This window comes from Corvus kubaryi, unplaced genomic scaffold (genome assembly GCF_017639235.1).
Source record: "Corvus kubaryi isolate FWS band 111438036 unplaced genomic scaffold, C.kubaryi_AGA036_p1.0 37334, whole genome shotgun sequence".
Taxonomy (NCBI): domain Eukaryota; kingdom Metazoa; phylum Chordata; class Aves; order Passeriformes; family Corvidae; genus Corvus; species Corvus kubaryi.
In genome coordinates this window covers 24917136-24930529 of record NW_024581108.1, presented here as the reverse complement: position 1 = coordinate 24930529, position 13394 = coordinate 24917136, and the positions used below count along the sequence as shown (strand labels likewise).

The following is a 13394-nucleotide window of genomic DNA, read 5'->3' as shown; positions in this document are numbered from 1 at the left end:
TTCAGGATAGGCAAAAAAACCAAACCCCATCAGGTACTAAAATGAAAAGAGAATTGTATTCACTGGGAATAAAGGGGGGGGAAAATGGATATTTTTATATAGAATTGAAATTTCTTGGAGTTTTTTGTGCAGAAAACTGCACACAAACATTGCTTTGATGAAAGGAATTAACTGGAGTCGTTAATGACAGGACATAATGAGGCTACAAGGGCAGTGGCCACTCCCTGAGGTCCTGGAGGCTCCAGAAGGAGGAGGAGGGAGGGACAACCTGCTCCAGGGGGTGAATGAGGTTGGTTTTGGGGAAAACAAGCTTTGCAAGGTCCCTGTGCTTTGGGAGAGCGGAGAAAAACCAGGTTTGGAAGGAAGCAAAGTGTCTCTGTCAAACAAGCACTGTTTTGGGGGGAAAAATGACGTTTTTGAGGTGGCATTTCCTAGGAATGGAGGCGCTTGTCCAACAGCTGCATCCAGAATCCTGGATGGAGTTAAACTCCCCCTGCTCAAGGGTTTGATGGGGAAGTCCTGAGTTTGGATATTCTTGAGCTATTCCCTGTCAGGATCTCTCCCAGACTTCGTAATTAACTAATTGACTTAAGCCCTTGCTCTGTTTCCATCCAACCCGAATTAACCCCGGCCCGAGGCCGCCCGGAACGTGGCCACCCGTCCTTCAACCCCTGCTTCAGCTTCTTCCTCCTCCAGCAGGAGGGCTGGGAACCTGGGAATCAGGGAATTGGTGAGCTTGGAAAAGCCCTCTGAGCCCATCGAGCCCAACCATCCCCCAGCACTGCAAATTCCACCCCGCCCTTGTCCCCAGGTGCCACAGCCACACGGCTTTGAGATCCCTCCAGGGACGGGGCCTCCACCCCTGCCAGGGCTGGAGAACCTTCCTGTGTCCCTGCCAGGAGATGCCACCACGGCCCCAAACTCACCACGGCCCCAAACTCACCCGCCACAGCCCCCAAACTCACCATCCAACTTCTGCTCCTCGAACGCCGACTCCAGCGGGGGCCCGAAGAGCGGGGCCAGCGCCGCCGGATCTTCCCCGCTTTTCCTGCTGTGGGATGAGACAAGAACAGAGAATCCATGAGGGTCCTTCTTGAGTTCTGACCCCATGTTCGAGGCAAACACAAATATTTTCAAGGGCTTTTTCTATCCCAGACCAACGAGGAGCTGTCCAAACACAGGATTCCAGGTGGGAAAAAGGGAAAGGAGAGTGGCAGCAGCACGGTGCCAACCCTGTGGTGCCACAGCAGCTGGGGGACAGCTCAAGCTGCTTTAGGATCAGTCCAAACCTCATGGGAAAGGATCAAAAAAAAAAAAAAAAAAAAAAAAAACTTGAGATCTGGGCCACGCCCTGGTCCAACACACCTTGAGTCGGACCCTGGAGCTGCACAGGGCACGTTCCTAGTGAGATTTGGGGTTATTCCAGAAAACCCTGCGTGTTTGCTGTCCTGAACCAGGATATCCCTGCCAAAGGTTGGCCAGCTCTCCCTATGGATCAGGCTCAAGGTGGCTTCCAGCAGGGAATGTCCTTGGTGCTTTTGGGGGAGAACAGGGACGGACACTGAGCATCCCAACCATTGTCAGCCCCTCAGTCCTGCCAAAATCCTGAAATGGTTTCGGTTGGAAAGACCTTAAAGCCCATCCCATCCCATTCCATGGCAGGGACACCTTCCACTATCCCAGGCTCATCCAGCCTGGCCTTGGGCACTGCCAGGGATCCAGGGGCAGCCACAGCTGCTCTGGGCACCCTGTGCCAGGGCCTGCCCACCCTCCCAGGGAACAATTCCTTCCCAAGATCCCATCTAACCCTTCAATCTTCCCATCAAGCACAGTGCAAGTGGGAAGGTTCCAAACCCACACTGGGATGAGGTGCCTGAACCTTGGATGATCCCCCCCCAGGGCTCTGGACTGACCTGGCGGGGTCTGGCGTGGGCGTGGAGCGCCGGGGCCGCGTGATCTCCTCACCTGCAGGTGGGACAGACATGGATGAGAGTCGTTCCCATTCCAGAGCATCCCCCTGGGCCCCCAGACTCTGTGGTGGCAGGGGGGTCACACCTGGTGTCCCAGCTGCCCTGCTGGGGAGGTGCTGGCAGGAAAAATCTGCTTTGAATTCAGGTTTATCGCTGGAGAGAACAGAAGCAGGGAGCTGCACTGCCACAGGTATCCCAAGGATGTCCCCCCACATCCTTCTCCAAGGAAAGGTTTTCGGGAGCCACCAGCTCTGCCAGAAGACTCACTCATTTTTCCCCACCACCCTCCAAAACACCTCCACCAACTGCAAGAACTTATTTTTTCCAGGCTGCAGGAGATACTTACTGGATAAATTCCTTTTAATCGTGCCCTGGAAGGAGAAACACAAGAATAAGTGGGATGCACAGGGCCACGAGTGCATGGCAGGTGTCACCCCAGGAGCGAGGCAGCCCAGCAGAAGGGGCAGGAGTTGTCAGAGGGGACATTTACTGGACATGGCTGAACTCCAGGGAGCAGAAAGCCCTACAGAAAACCCTACAGAAAAGTTCTGAGCCACACGAAGCCACCGCTGGCAGCTCCACCTTCAGACTTATCCCAAGTGCCACATCCACAGGGATTTCAAACCCCCCAGGGATGGGGACTCCTCACTGCCATGGGCAGCTGTGCCAGCAGCTGGTGGAGCAAAAGCCAAATCCCCCCAACCACAGGAGCGGGGACATCCCAGAGCAAGCGGGGTCTCCGGGGGTTCTCAAGGATGCAGGTGGAGAACTCCCATCACTGAGGGCCCTTTGTGTTATCCAGGTCCCCCCATCAGCTGGGATCACACAACGGGGTGTGTGACACCACTGGCACCTGTCCCCACGCCCTGTGCCCACCCCAGAGCCCCGGCATGGGCAGGGACCCCTCCGTGGCTGCATTCCTGGGAGCAAGAGGAGCAGGTTCTTACCGGGCTGCGCCGCTGCGGTCAGCGAGAGGGGAGAGAAGAGACACCTGGTCAGAGAGCGACAGGTCAGCACCCCAGGGTCCCCAGCAGCCACCACACCTCCCGGGGGGCTCCTTCCCCACACCTCGTGGTCACCCTGGGAGAGCCCCCAGGGCAACCCTGATCCTGGGAAATGGGGGGGACTTATTTCCTCATCACTTGGAGAAACCCCGACAGCACCACAGATGGGATTCCTGCCTTCTCCTACCTTTGGATGCACCATGGTCCAGGTAAAACCCAGCCCTTGCACACCTTGTCCAAATTCTTGGGCCTAAACCACACCCCCAGAGCACAGTGAGAGCCAAGCCCAGCTCTATTTTTAAACATCCTATTTTAAAACGCACTAAGTCAGCCACAGAGGAAATTAAACTTCCTTCTAGAAGGGCAGGATTTGTTATTTGCTTTTGACAGTTCAGCTCTAGAGACAGGACAAGAGCACACGAGGCTGGGTTAAAATATTCTGGGAGATAAAAACGGTGTGTCTTACCGGACTTTTCCTCTAAAAGAAGGCAGAGGGAGGAAAAAAACAAAGAGAATGAGAAGGTGAGGGGTTTTTTTATAAAGAGGAACCAAAGGTTTGTGTCAGGTTAAGGACATGGCAAAGCAGAGGGACAGCAGCGCGCCAGGGTCACCCGTCCACATGGGAGACCGGAGGGAGAGGAAATATAAAACGTTTGGAAATGTGAAAGTTGTGCGTGAGCCATCTCCTGGAAAGAATTCCATTGTTTTACCATTCCAGGCCCTGCTGTCCATTCCCAGTCAAGGCACCAGGACTCCCAGTCCAGAGGGCTGGGAACAACGGGGACTATGGACACAGCGGACACAGGCCCTGGCACAGGGTGCCCAGAGCAGCTGGGGCTGCCCCTGGATCCCTGGCAGTGCCCAAGGCCAGGCTGGACATTGGGGCCCCTCCCAGCCCAATCCATGGGATTTAGGATCTCCCACCCCACCGCTCCCTTCCAGCGGGGATGTGGTGCTGGAGCTGGTTTGGGAGAGAAGACAAGTCCAGGACAAGGGCAGGGACCTGGCAGCAAATCCTGGAATTCCTGTGGATGCCAGACTCCTGCAGGCAGCTCCTGCCCGGGGCTCTGGAGCTTTCCTGGCCCGTGCCAGGATCCGGAGCGGCCCCGCTCCCCGGCCCATCTGCTCCCTTTGGCTCCACACGCCGGATTTGGGATCCCCACGTGCAGCAGCAGCAGCAGGGATCCTCCTGCCCAGCCTGGCAGGGGCTTTTCCCTGAGCACATCCCGCAGGGAGGCTCCAGCTCCGGCCCCAGGGATCTCTCCAAGGCACAGCAGTGGCCCAGCCCAGCAGCCCAATCCCACAGCCCAGCCCTCACAGGGATCCTCCTCACCCCTTCCCGAACAACGGCAAGCCCCAGCCTTGGCAGGAAAAGCACCACGGGAAAGAGGAGACAAAACTCAGATTTAGGGAAATGCACATTCCATAAGAACTTGGTTTTCCTATTATTATTAATAATAATTATAATATTTCAATTGTTCATTTTGATGTTGTGTTTTTCCCCCCTTTTTTATGCTTCCCAAAGCGTCCAACTGCCATTTCTAATCCTTAAATGCCAACAGAAACTCCCTGCTTGGGAAGCAGAAATAAAATCCACGGGTTTTATTTCAGCTTTGCTTTGGCTTGGAGAGTCATTCACACTTCAGATCCAGGTTATTTATAAATCATGGAAAGCTCTGTCTGGGAAGACACTAAAGCCCACACTAAAACCTCCTGAAAGCCCAGAATCCAATCTTTTCATGGCTGAACAGATTGGGATGAGCCAATGGGAATCTTAACAAGCCTCAGGAAAAGCAGAAGGGGATGGTTTTTATACCAGGATGGACTAAGGAAAAACAACCTTTCCTTCCAGGAACCTGGACTCACCTCCAGGGTGAGAAATATCCCGTGAAAATCCCATGGAAAATTCTCACAGATACTTTCCCTGGCTTGGGAATCAGGGCAAGGCCCTGAATGATGCTGATTGAAAATTCCTCTTGACTGGAAATGATTGAAATTCCCCCTTTTTCCTTGTTGAAAAATGAGAAGGGGGAAGGGGGGGAAATTAAGGAATAGTCCATCCTGACCTCTTTTTTGAGCAGGAAAGGGAATTTCTAAGGTGTTTTGAACTGGAAACATCCTTTCGACACATCTGAGCAACACCTGCAGCCACATCCCTACGGAGCAGACCCCAAAAGAAGGACACCAAAACCAACCAGAGCATCAGCTCCCACCACCTTTGGGATGATTCCTGTGGAGCAGCACTGCTCTGGGAGCGCTGGGAGAGTGGGAAGCAGGAATAACTCACCACGGGGGAGGGAGACAGCGCGATGTTGCCTATGGAGGCCTTGAGCTCGTCCACGGTGGCCGCGCTGCGCAGGACGTCCTTGGCCTGCAGGGGCTTGATCTTGATGTTGAACTTCTTGTGCGCCTCCTCCTCCTCCTCTGACTCGCTCGAGGAGTAGAAGTGCTTTCCTTTGGTGGGTACAGCACAGTTAAGGAAATTCCCTTCCCTGGGGAGCTGGTGGTTCCCAAAAGCTGACCCCACAGGCGATCCTGTGCCGTGCCCCTGCACAGCCAGAGGATGTGGAGCTGCTGCTCCCAGGGATAACTCCGGCCCTGGGTCAGCCCAGCAGGGGTTGTATCCGTGTCCGGGTTTCGTGGAATTGTTTTGGTTGGAAAAGCCCTAGGAGACAATGAGGTCCAACCATCCCCCAGTGCAGCCCTGTGCCCCCAAGTGCCACATCCACAGGGATTTTAAATCCCTCCAGGGATGGGGACTCCAGCCCCTTCCAATTCCTGACCAGCCTTTTCCATGAAGGAATTTTCCCAATATCCAACCTAAACCTCCCCTGGAACTTGAGGCCGTTCCCTCTCCTCCTGTCCCTGTTCCCTGGGAGCAGAGCCCGACCCCTCTGGCTGCTCCCTCCTTGCTGAGAGCCAGAAGCTCCTCCCTGAGCCTCCTTTTCCCCAGGATAATCCTAGACACGGTGATCTCCATGGAGCATCCCATGGGATGCTCCCACTCCCTCATTCCATAGCAGTGAATCAAAGAATTCAAATTGCCCTCTGCTCCAGAGCCTCAGGCAGTTCCCTCGGGAATTTGGCTTTATCTGTGGAGTGCCAGCTCCAAATGAAAAGCAAAAGGTGGCAATAAACAGTGATAACAATTACTAAGAAATAATAATAATGAAATAAAGAGAGCCCGTGAACGCAGCTCCTGTTCCAGGCTGTAACCCAAGAGGCAAAGCCAAAACCAAAGGATATATCCTGGTTCCTCGGGTCGGATGCTGTATCCCTCCTCATCCAGCTCAGGTGAGTTCTGGATAGGGAACAAAAAAAAGCCCAGAAGAATGAGGAATGTCAGTTCCTGGAAAGCTGGAGCAGCTCTCTCCTCCTGTGGGGAGGGATGTCCTGCACTGCCCGAGCCCTGGGGCCACATGGACCAAAGGGCACCTCAGATTCCACGATTATTTTGCAGAAGGAAAGGTTTTCATCCTTTTTTATAATCCAAGGTTTTCCCTGGGTAAACTGCAACATCCCTTGGGCCAGGACAGAGCTCTCCAGAGCCACCTCATTCCTGGGAATTCTGATTGACCTGCAGATGTGGAACTGGGATCTGGGCACAACTGATTTCACCCCAAAAGCCCCAAATCTGTGTGGGAACAGCCTGGGATTCCCATGGGATGCAGCTGGACACAGGGAAGCTCCAGGGGGCACTTACGTATCTGTCCCAGTCGATCTCCGCGTAAAATCCATTCGGGGCTCCGTTGGTTTTCTTCTGCAAGGGAAAATTCCCACGGTTTAAGTGAAGGAACCCGGAGTGCAGCGCATCCCACATGCCACTGGGTGTTATTCCACACCCCCACAGCAGAGATCCAGCAGCATTCCCCATCTCTGGAATTCTCCCATAGCAGAGAGATGAGAGGAGGGAGCTTTTTGAACATTCATTAGGTGAACATCCAACATTTCTTCAGGAAAAGCGAGGGAATGGCTGTTTCTCCGTGTGCTGGGATGCTCCAGCCCTCGGGAAGAGCTGGCAGCCGTGGAAGCTCCCAATGCCAGTCGAGCAGGGAAATTTATTGGGGTAAACCCCTCCCCCAAGAAAGGGGAATCCCGGGAAGGATTCCGATCCCATTATCCCGCATGCCAGGCGTTGTGAATTCGGGATGGAGCAGTGGGAAGGGTCTGGGATGAGTCAGTCCATGCCACGGGACACCAACACACAGAGGAATTGCTGCTTTGGATTGAGGGAATTCAGCTTGGAAGCGGCTCCAGGCATCCGTCACCTCTGGAATCCTTTCCTGGTTGGCTCTGGGCACCCAAAACCCATCCTGAGTCCCATGGCCACCACAGCCAGTGACCAGCGAGGCCCCCGGGGCCTGGCCTTGGGCTGGGCTCACGATTTTGGGCACCTAAATGGGATAATCCAGAGGGAGCATTCCCAGCCCAGCTCCCTGCCAAGGGTCTGACAGGATGCACTCCCTGATCCCCATCTTTATTTTAAGGTGAAATTCTAAAATCTGGATTTTCTCCAGAAATAAAGCCCAGTCTGAACCCAGCACATTTTGGAATTGAACGCTACAGGGCCCAGCTCTAGCAGGGACATTTCAGTCTAACACCAGGGATAAAAGCAGCAATAATTATTTAAAAAAAAAAAACACCAACCCACAAACCTCTCCTTGTTTTCAGGTTAATGTAGAAAATAAAAATAGAGATTGGAAACAGCTGCTCTGGCAATTGCCCCCAAACTCCTCAGCCAGCAAATCTGGCCCAAGCCAATTAGCAGGAGTGGGAAGGAGGATGAGGGACTGCGCTTTAGCAGGACACCTGGTCCCTCTGCCCCCGGCACTCCTCAGGCCTCCCTCGGTTGATATTTTTAGAGGAAACCTGGAATTTGTCCGTTTTCACATGGATTTTTACATTTCTTTTCTACATTAAACAGAAAACTCCCCGAAATGCTGATGGTGGTGGAAGGGGAGGTGGAGGTGAGGCTGGAGGAGCAGAGGGCTGGGCAATACTCACGATGCCATCCCTGTCTGGTGACCCTCTGGAAAGAACAGAGAAAGGAGCTGTGTTAGTGCCCAAACTGCACCCAATTAACCCACGGAAATCGTTTTTTAATGAATTCATAACAGCAAAACCCGTAATTGTGGCATTATCAGCACATCCGAGTCACCTGCCCCTTGTGGAGCCCACACAAGGACACTGAACTCTTTCCCTCACGTTATCAGATGAGACATTTTAGGTTTAGCAGTAAATAAAGTGCTCCTGCTGCCACTGGGGCTGGCACTGTCCCAGCCAGCTCCTGCACCCATCCCACAGCCACATCCCTGCCCCGCGTCCCTCCTTTTGCAGCAGACAAAAATCCCATCTGGAGCAATTTCCAGGCTTTAATTCCGCCACAAGGACAGACCCTCCTCTGCTGAATGGACTGGGAAACTGCTGAGGCTCCTCAGGGATCCTAATCCCCAGCTGCTTATGGGATTTGGGATTGGGGCTGGGTCACGGCAGCTCTGCAGCCACATCCTGGCACTGCCCAGAGATGCTGAGGGATTTAGGGAACACGAATGTCCATGGAATCCAGACGGGCTCCTCCACCTCCCACACATTCCCGAGTTCCCTGCGCTGCCAGGGATGTGCCACCAGCTCCCATCTGACTCGGGGCATCATGGAAACCCGCTGGGAGCTGCTTGGTCTCACTGGGAATAACGCCTTTCCTTGAAGTTTTCCAATTAATTCGTGCTTGTGTCCCATCTCTCCTATTTTAGGCTTTGTCTCGTTGCAAAAAAATCCCTGAAATCCTTTGGAAGTGGCAAAAATCCCCTCTGCTTTCATGTTTCCCCCTCGCTGCGTGATCCCAGCACAGGGGTGTCACCTCCCGCTGCCATCCCAGCTGGAATTGCTGTGGGGACCCTCCCGAGGGGGAGGAAGAGCAGCAGCTCCTTCCCCACAGCAGCTCCAGGGACCCCAGTGCGGTGTCCTGGGGATGTGGTGGCCTGGCCATGGCCGGGGGTGGCCACAGGGTGTGGCAGATGCCACCACTCGCCCCTTCTCCCGTTCCATCCCTGCTGCTGGCAGGGATTTGGAGAGCGCCCAAAGCCCTTTGGGCCGTGACCGCGCCGTGACCCCGCCGTGCTAATCACGGCTGCTGCTAATTGCGGTGTCCTCCAGGGTGGCCTCTCTGCGACCTCCCCACCACCCCCGGTGCGCTGGGATCCCTCGTGTCCCCGCCACCAGCTTCCCAATCCATGGGAACAGCGGGATGGAGCCGTGGAAATCACAGCGCTGGATAAAGGCAGCGCCCAGCCCCGGCTCCAGCGATGTTCCCTGAGGAGGAGATGCCAAGGAGCCTCATTCCCACCTATCCTGGTAACTCACGGCTGGAGCTCCTGGTGGATGGATGCCACCATCCCTGGGGACAGCAGGATGACAGCTCGGGGCTGCACATCCCTCTGTTGGGATGTGCTCCATGTGTCCCCTGTTCTGGGCCCCTCTGTGCAGCAGGACAAGCCCTGCAGAGATGCCAAGGCCACCAGGGTCACCTGGCCTGGGTCCCCTCGGCCACCTCCAAAGCAATTCCCACCAGGATGTAAAAAGGCTCAGGGAAGCAAACCCAAATGGAATGAAAGGAAAAACCCCCACATTCCTGCTGGCAGACATTCAACACCTGAGCAGCGCTGCAGGAGGGGACTCCCTGCTGCCTGTCCCCTGCTGTCCCCAGGGCGTGGTGGCACAGCCCCCTTTGCCACAGCACTTTGGGACATCCACCCCAAAGCCACAGCAGTGGTGGCTGGGAACCACGGAATTGGCTGGGAACCATGGAATTGGCTGGGAACCATGGAATTGGCTGGGTTGGAAAGGCCCTCTCAGATCATCAAATCCAACCATGCCCAGCACTGCCAAGGCCACCACTGCCCCATGTCCCCAAGTGCCACATCCACACGGCTTTTAAATCTCTCCAGGGATGGGGACTCCACCCTTGCCCTGGGCAGCTGTGCCAGGGCAGGACAGCCTTTTCCAGAAGGAATGTTCCCAATATCCACTCTGAGCCTCCCCAGCCCAGCCTGAGGCCGTTCCCTCTCCTCCTGTCCCTGTTCCCTGCCAGCAGAGCCCGACCCCCCCGGCTGCCCCCTCCTGTCAGGGACTTGTGCAGAGCCACAAGGTCCCCCCTGAGCCTCCTTTGCTCCAGCCTGAGCCCCTTCCCAGCTCCCTCAGCCTCTCCTGGGGCTCCAGCCCCTTCCCTGGGCCGGGCTCAGCACCCACACCCAGCATCCCCCAGCAGAATTCCCTGCCAGCTGCTTTCTGGGCAGCAAAATCCCAGTGCAGCTCCAGCCCCTGCACCTTCCCCACCCGGAACCTGCACAAACCTCTGGGTAAACAAAAAGGAATTTGCGTCTCTGAGGAACTTGGGGCACGGGCAGAGATGAATCTGCCCAAGCTCCAAGGAGTTGTTTTCCACCGGTGCCCAAAAATCCCCCAGGGGAGGAGAGCTCTGCCCAGCTCCGAGGAGATCCCGCACACGCTGGGCCTGCAAGGGGCAACAGCTGAGATGGGATCGCTCTTCAGACTCGCTCCAAAGATAACAGCAGCCCGGGATGCCCCAAATTCCCTCTTTTCCTGGCACACCACAGCAGCTCCTGCCCTATCCCATCAATATCCCATGAGCTCTTCTCAACTTACGTGGAATCAGTGTCCTTTTCTTTCTTGCGTATGCCAAAGGCCTTCCGGGTACGTTTTTTCAGTCCTGAGGGGAAAAGGAACACCAAGAAGAAGGCAGTGTTAATAATATGATACATTATCAATAGATATTAATCATATAGATTTAATTAATGATAATAATTTTATTAATTAAATGCATTCTATATAAATATATATTTATATGTATATAAAAATATAAGAAAAAATTAAATATAGAAATATGCAAAAATATATTTTAAAAATATAAGAAAATATGTTAAAATATATTAAAATGCATCTTAAAAATACACATATTAAAAATATACACATATTAAAAATATACACATATTAAAAATATACAATATATATATTTAGGAAATATAATACATATATAATATCTATTAGAAATAGAAATTTTATATATATAAATATATATATATATAGGTGTATATCTATATAAATAATATAACCCTTCCAATAAATCCTCCTAAAGGTTCCTCATTTTCTGGCTGGCTGCAATCCATAAATGCAGGGAAGACAGGGAAGAGCCAAAGCCAAGGGATCACAGTGTTAAGGAGCTGCCAGGAGGTTGTGTGGACATTTATTTATTTATTTGTTCATTCAACACCTATGAACTCCCTCCCAGCATGTGGCACTGAGTTATTCCCCAGTCCATATTTCCCAGTTCATATTCCCAAGCTTTCTGTCCCACTTCCTCCCTCCTTTCCTGTGCTGTTGGTGGGCACTGATGAAAGGAGGGAAAACCCTCCTGGGAGTTAAAACCCGGTTTAACCCCTGAGGTTGGCCGTGCCCAGCACAGGTTTGGATCTGCACCATTCCTGGGACCAAGGATGCTGGAGCCAGGCGGAAAGTCCTGGAATCCCAGAGCCCCCCAAAGCAGATGGAGGAGAGGGGGTTTCTCCAAGCTTTTCCCTCTTTTTGCAGGATGCCAGCATGGTTTGGGCTGGAGAGGATTTCGATGCTTATCCTGTTTCACCTTCCCCTATCCCAGGTTTTCCAGCATACGAGATCCATGTATCCCATAGCACCAGCTGGGAGTGCCGCTGAGCCCCGCAGGCTCATCCCGCCCCATTCCCGGGTGGCTCTGCTCTCCCCACATCCACCCTTTTCCCCATTCCCACTGCTCCAAGGCTCAGGGGAGTCATTAATAACAGAGCAACATTCCCATTCTTCTCCCCCCTGGAAAATCCTCACCCTCCAAACCCAGAGCAGAACAAGGAGGGCTGGAAACCCCCAGAACCGAGCTGTTGTTTGGTCTCCTCTGAAGCAGAACCCAAGCTGGCTGAAATTTGTCAGAAGCCTTCTGCTGGGTTATGTAAGAGTTCCATCTGCTCGGAGTGGGGGTGATGGAGGGGAAAAAAAGGGATATTTGGGAGCAGGAGAACAAAAAGGAGCTCTGCCTTTGGAGAGGACAGGGCTGCTGGGAGCAGATCCCCAGCAACTCCCCCGGTCACCCCAGGGCGAGGCAGTGAGGGTGACCCCACAAAGGGACACGGCTCAGAGGGGGACAGGGCTGGCATTCCCCAGGACTGGGATTTCCCAGGAGCTCCAGTGTCCCCTGACATGGGGAAATTTCCCATCCAGAGGTGCAGGGACTGAGCCAAGGGTTGGGATTCGCACCCTCTGCGCCTCAAGTCCCCTGTCAGGTGGTTTTAGGGCTGAAGTACCCTAAGACCTGTCCTGGCAAGACTCAGCCTTACAAAAAGTAATCACATCTTTTCCATAGAGGTCACAGCCTTCAGCCGCAGAAATTCCATGTGGACTGGAATTCTCTGGACTGGCGATTCCAGCACTGCCAGAGCAGCCCCAAAGCTGAACCAACCCCGGTGCTGGTTCCTCTCCCTTCAAACACAAAGTCTCTCCAAATACAGGCCATCATTTTTCCTGCTATCCTTAAGAATTCTGCCTGAGAAACACAATTCACCATTTAACACCGCAAAACTTCCTCTATTTTATTCTTGAGAACGACCAACATCATTTTTTGCACCAAAAGCTTAATTCTAGATGCAAACCAACCCTGTTCTCCCACATCCAGTCCCTCACCCTCCACCCCCAGGCTGGGGGAGCAGCTGCTGCCTCTGGACCCCCAAATATTGAGGGGAATTCCCTGGAGGAAAAATTTACTCACTGGGGAGCATGAAACTTCAAAGGAACTCTTACCCAAGAGGAAAGGTGGAGTTTTTAATGCTCTTTGAGATGAGTAGAGCTTAAAAAAAAAATGCTTTAAATTAATTCTACTTGGTCTGTGCACAAGGATAAACTTTATCCATGGCCATGACAGACCCGAGACCTGTGGGGAGCAGGGAAAGAAGGGAGGAGGAGGAGGGAGAGGAGGGGAAAGGTGAGATAATCGCTCCTAGGTTTGGTTTTTCTTTGCTCTGGGTGCAGCGTGGGGTTTTCAGAGCCGGATTTGAGCAACCTCTGCTTTCTCCACCACACACAAACCTGCGTGTTCCTGCTGAACTCCGGGGTGAGCCCAGAGATGTGGGAACCTAAAGGAAGAACAGCCCTCCCTCCACCCAGCCCTAAGGCGAGGCAAAGCTCCAGAAACCCTCGGTCATTCCCGGAGGGAAAAGTCTCCCAGGAAATTCAGTTTTGGGGCAGGGTAAAGCACACCAAGCCCGAACTCGGTGCCCAGCTGCTCTCTCTGCAGGTCACTCCGAAGATCCCCACACACAGCAGCAGCCTGGACACCGCCAAGGACATTCTGGCATAAAAATGGCCACTTTTGGTCCTTGGC

General features: G+C 53.4%; 1 protein-coding gene across 13 annotated transcripts in view; it reads right to left on the bottom strand.

The window, feature by feature from the left end:
* SGIP1 (SH3GL interacting endocytic adaptor 1) overlaps positions 1 to 13394 on the bottom strand; it is a 45991-nt gene that overhangs the window by 21740 nt on the left and 10857 nt on the right. For 12 of the 13 annotated variants that reach the window (XM_042030932.1, XM_042030935.1, XM_042030934.1 and 9 more), the window contains exons 3-12: positions 10637 to 10700; positions 7979 to 8003; positions 6678 to 6734; positions 6221 to 6275; positions 5262 to 5437; positions 3441 to 3452; positions 2918 to 2929; positions 2317 to 2341; positions 1914 to 1965; positions 966 to 1051 (exon numbers count right to left, since the gene is read on the bottom strand). In XM_042030932.1, the coding sequence (XP_041886866.1) occupies positions 966 to 1051; positions 1914 to 1965; positions 2317 to 2341; positions 2918 to 2929; positions 3441 to 3452; positions 5262 to 5437; positions 6221 to 6275; positions 6678 to 6734; positions 7979 to 8003; positions 10637 to 10700 (564 nt within the window). The remainder of the gene's footprint in view (positions 1 to 965; positions 1052 to 1913; positions 1966 to 2316; positions 2342 to 2917; positions 2930 to 3440; positions 3453 to 5261; positions 5438 to 6220; positions 6276 to 6677; positions 6735 to 7978; positions 8004 to 10636; positions 10701 to 13394) is intronic. The other variant, XM_042030933.1, reaches the window with a different exon arrangement.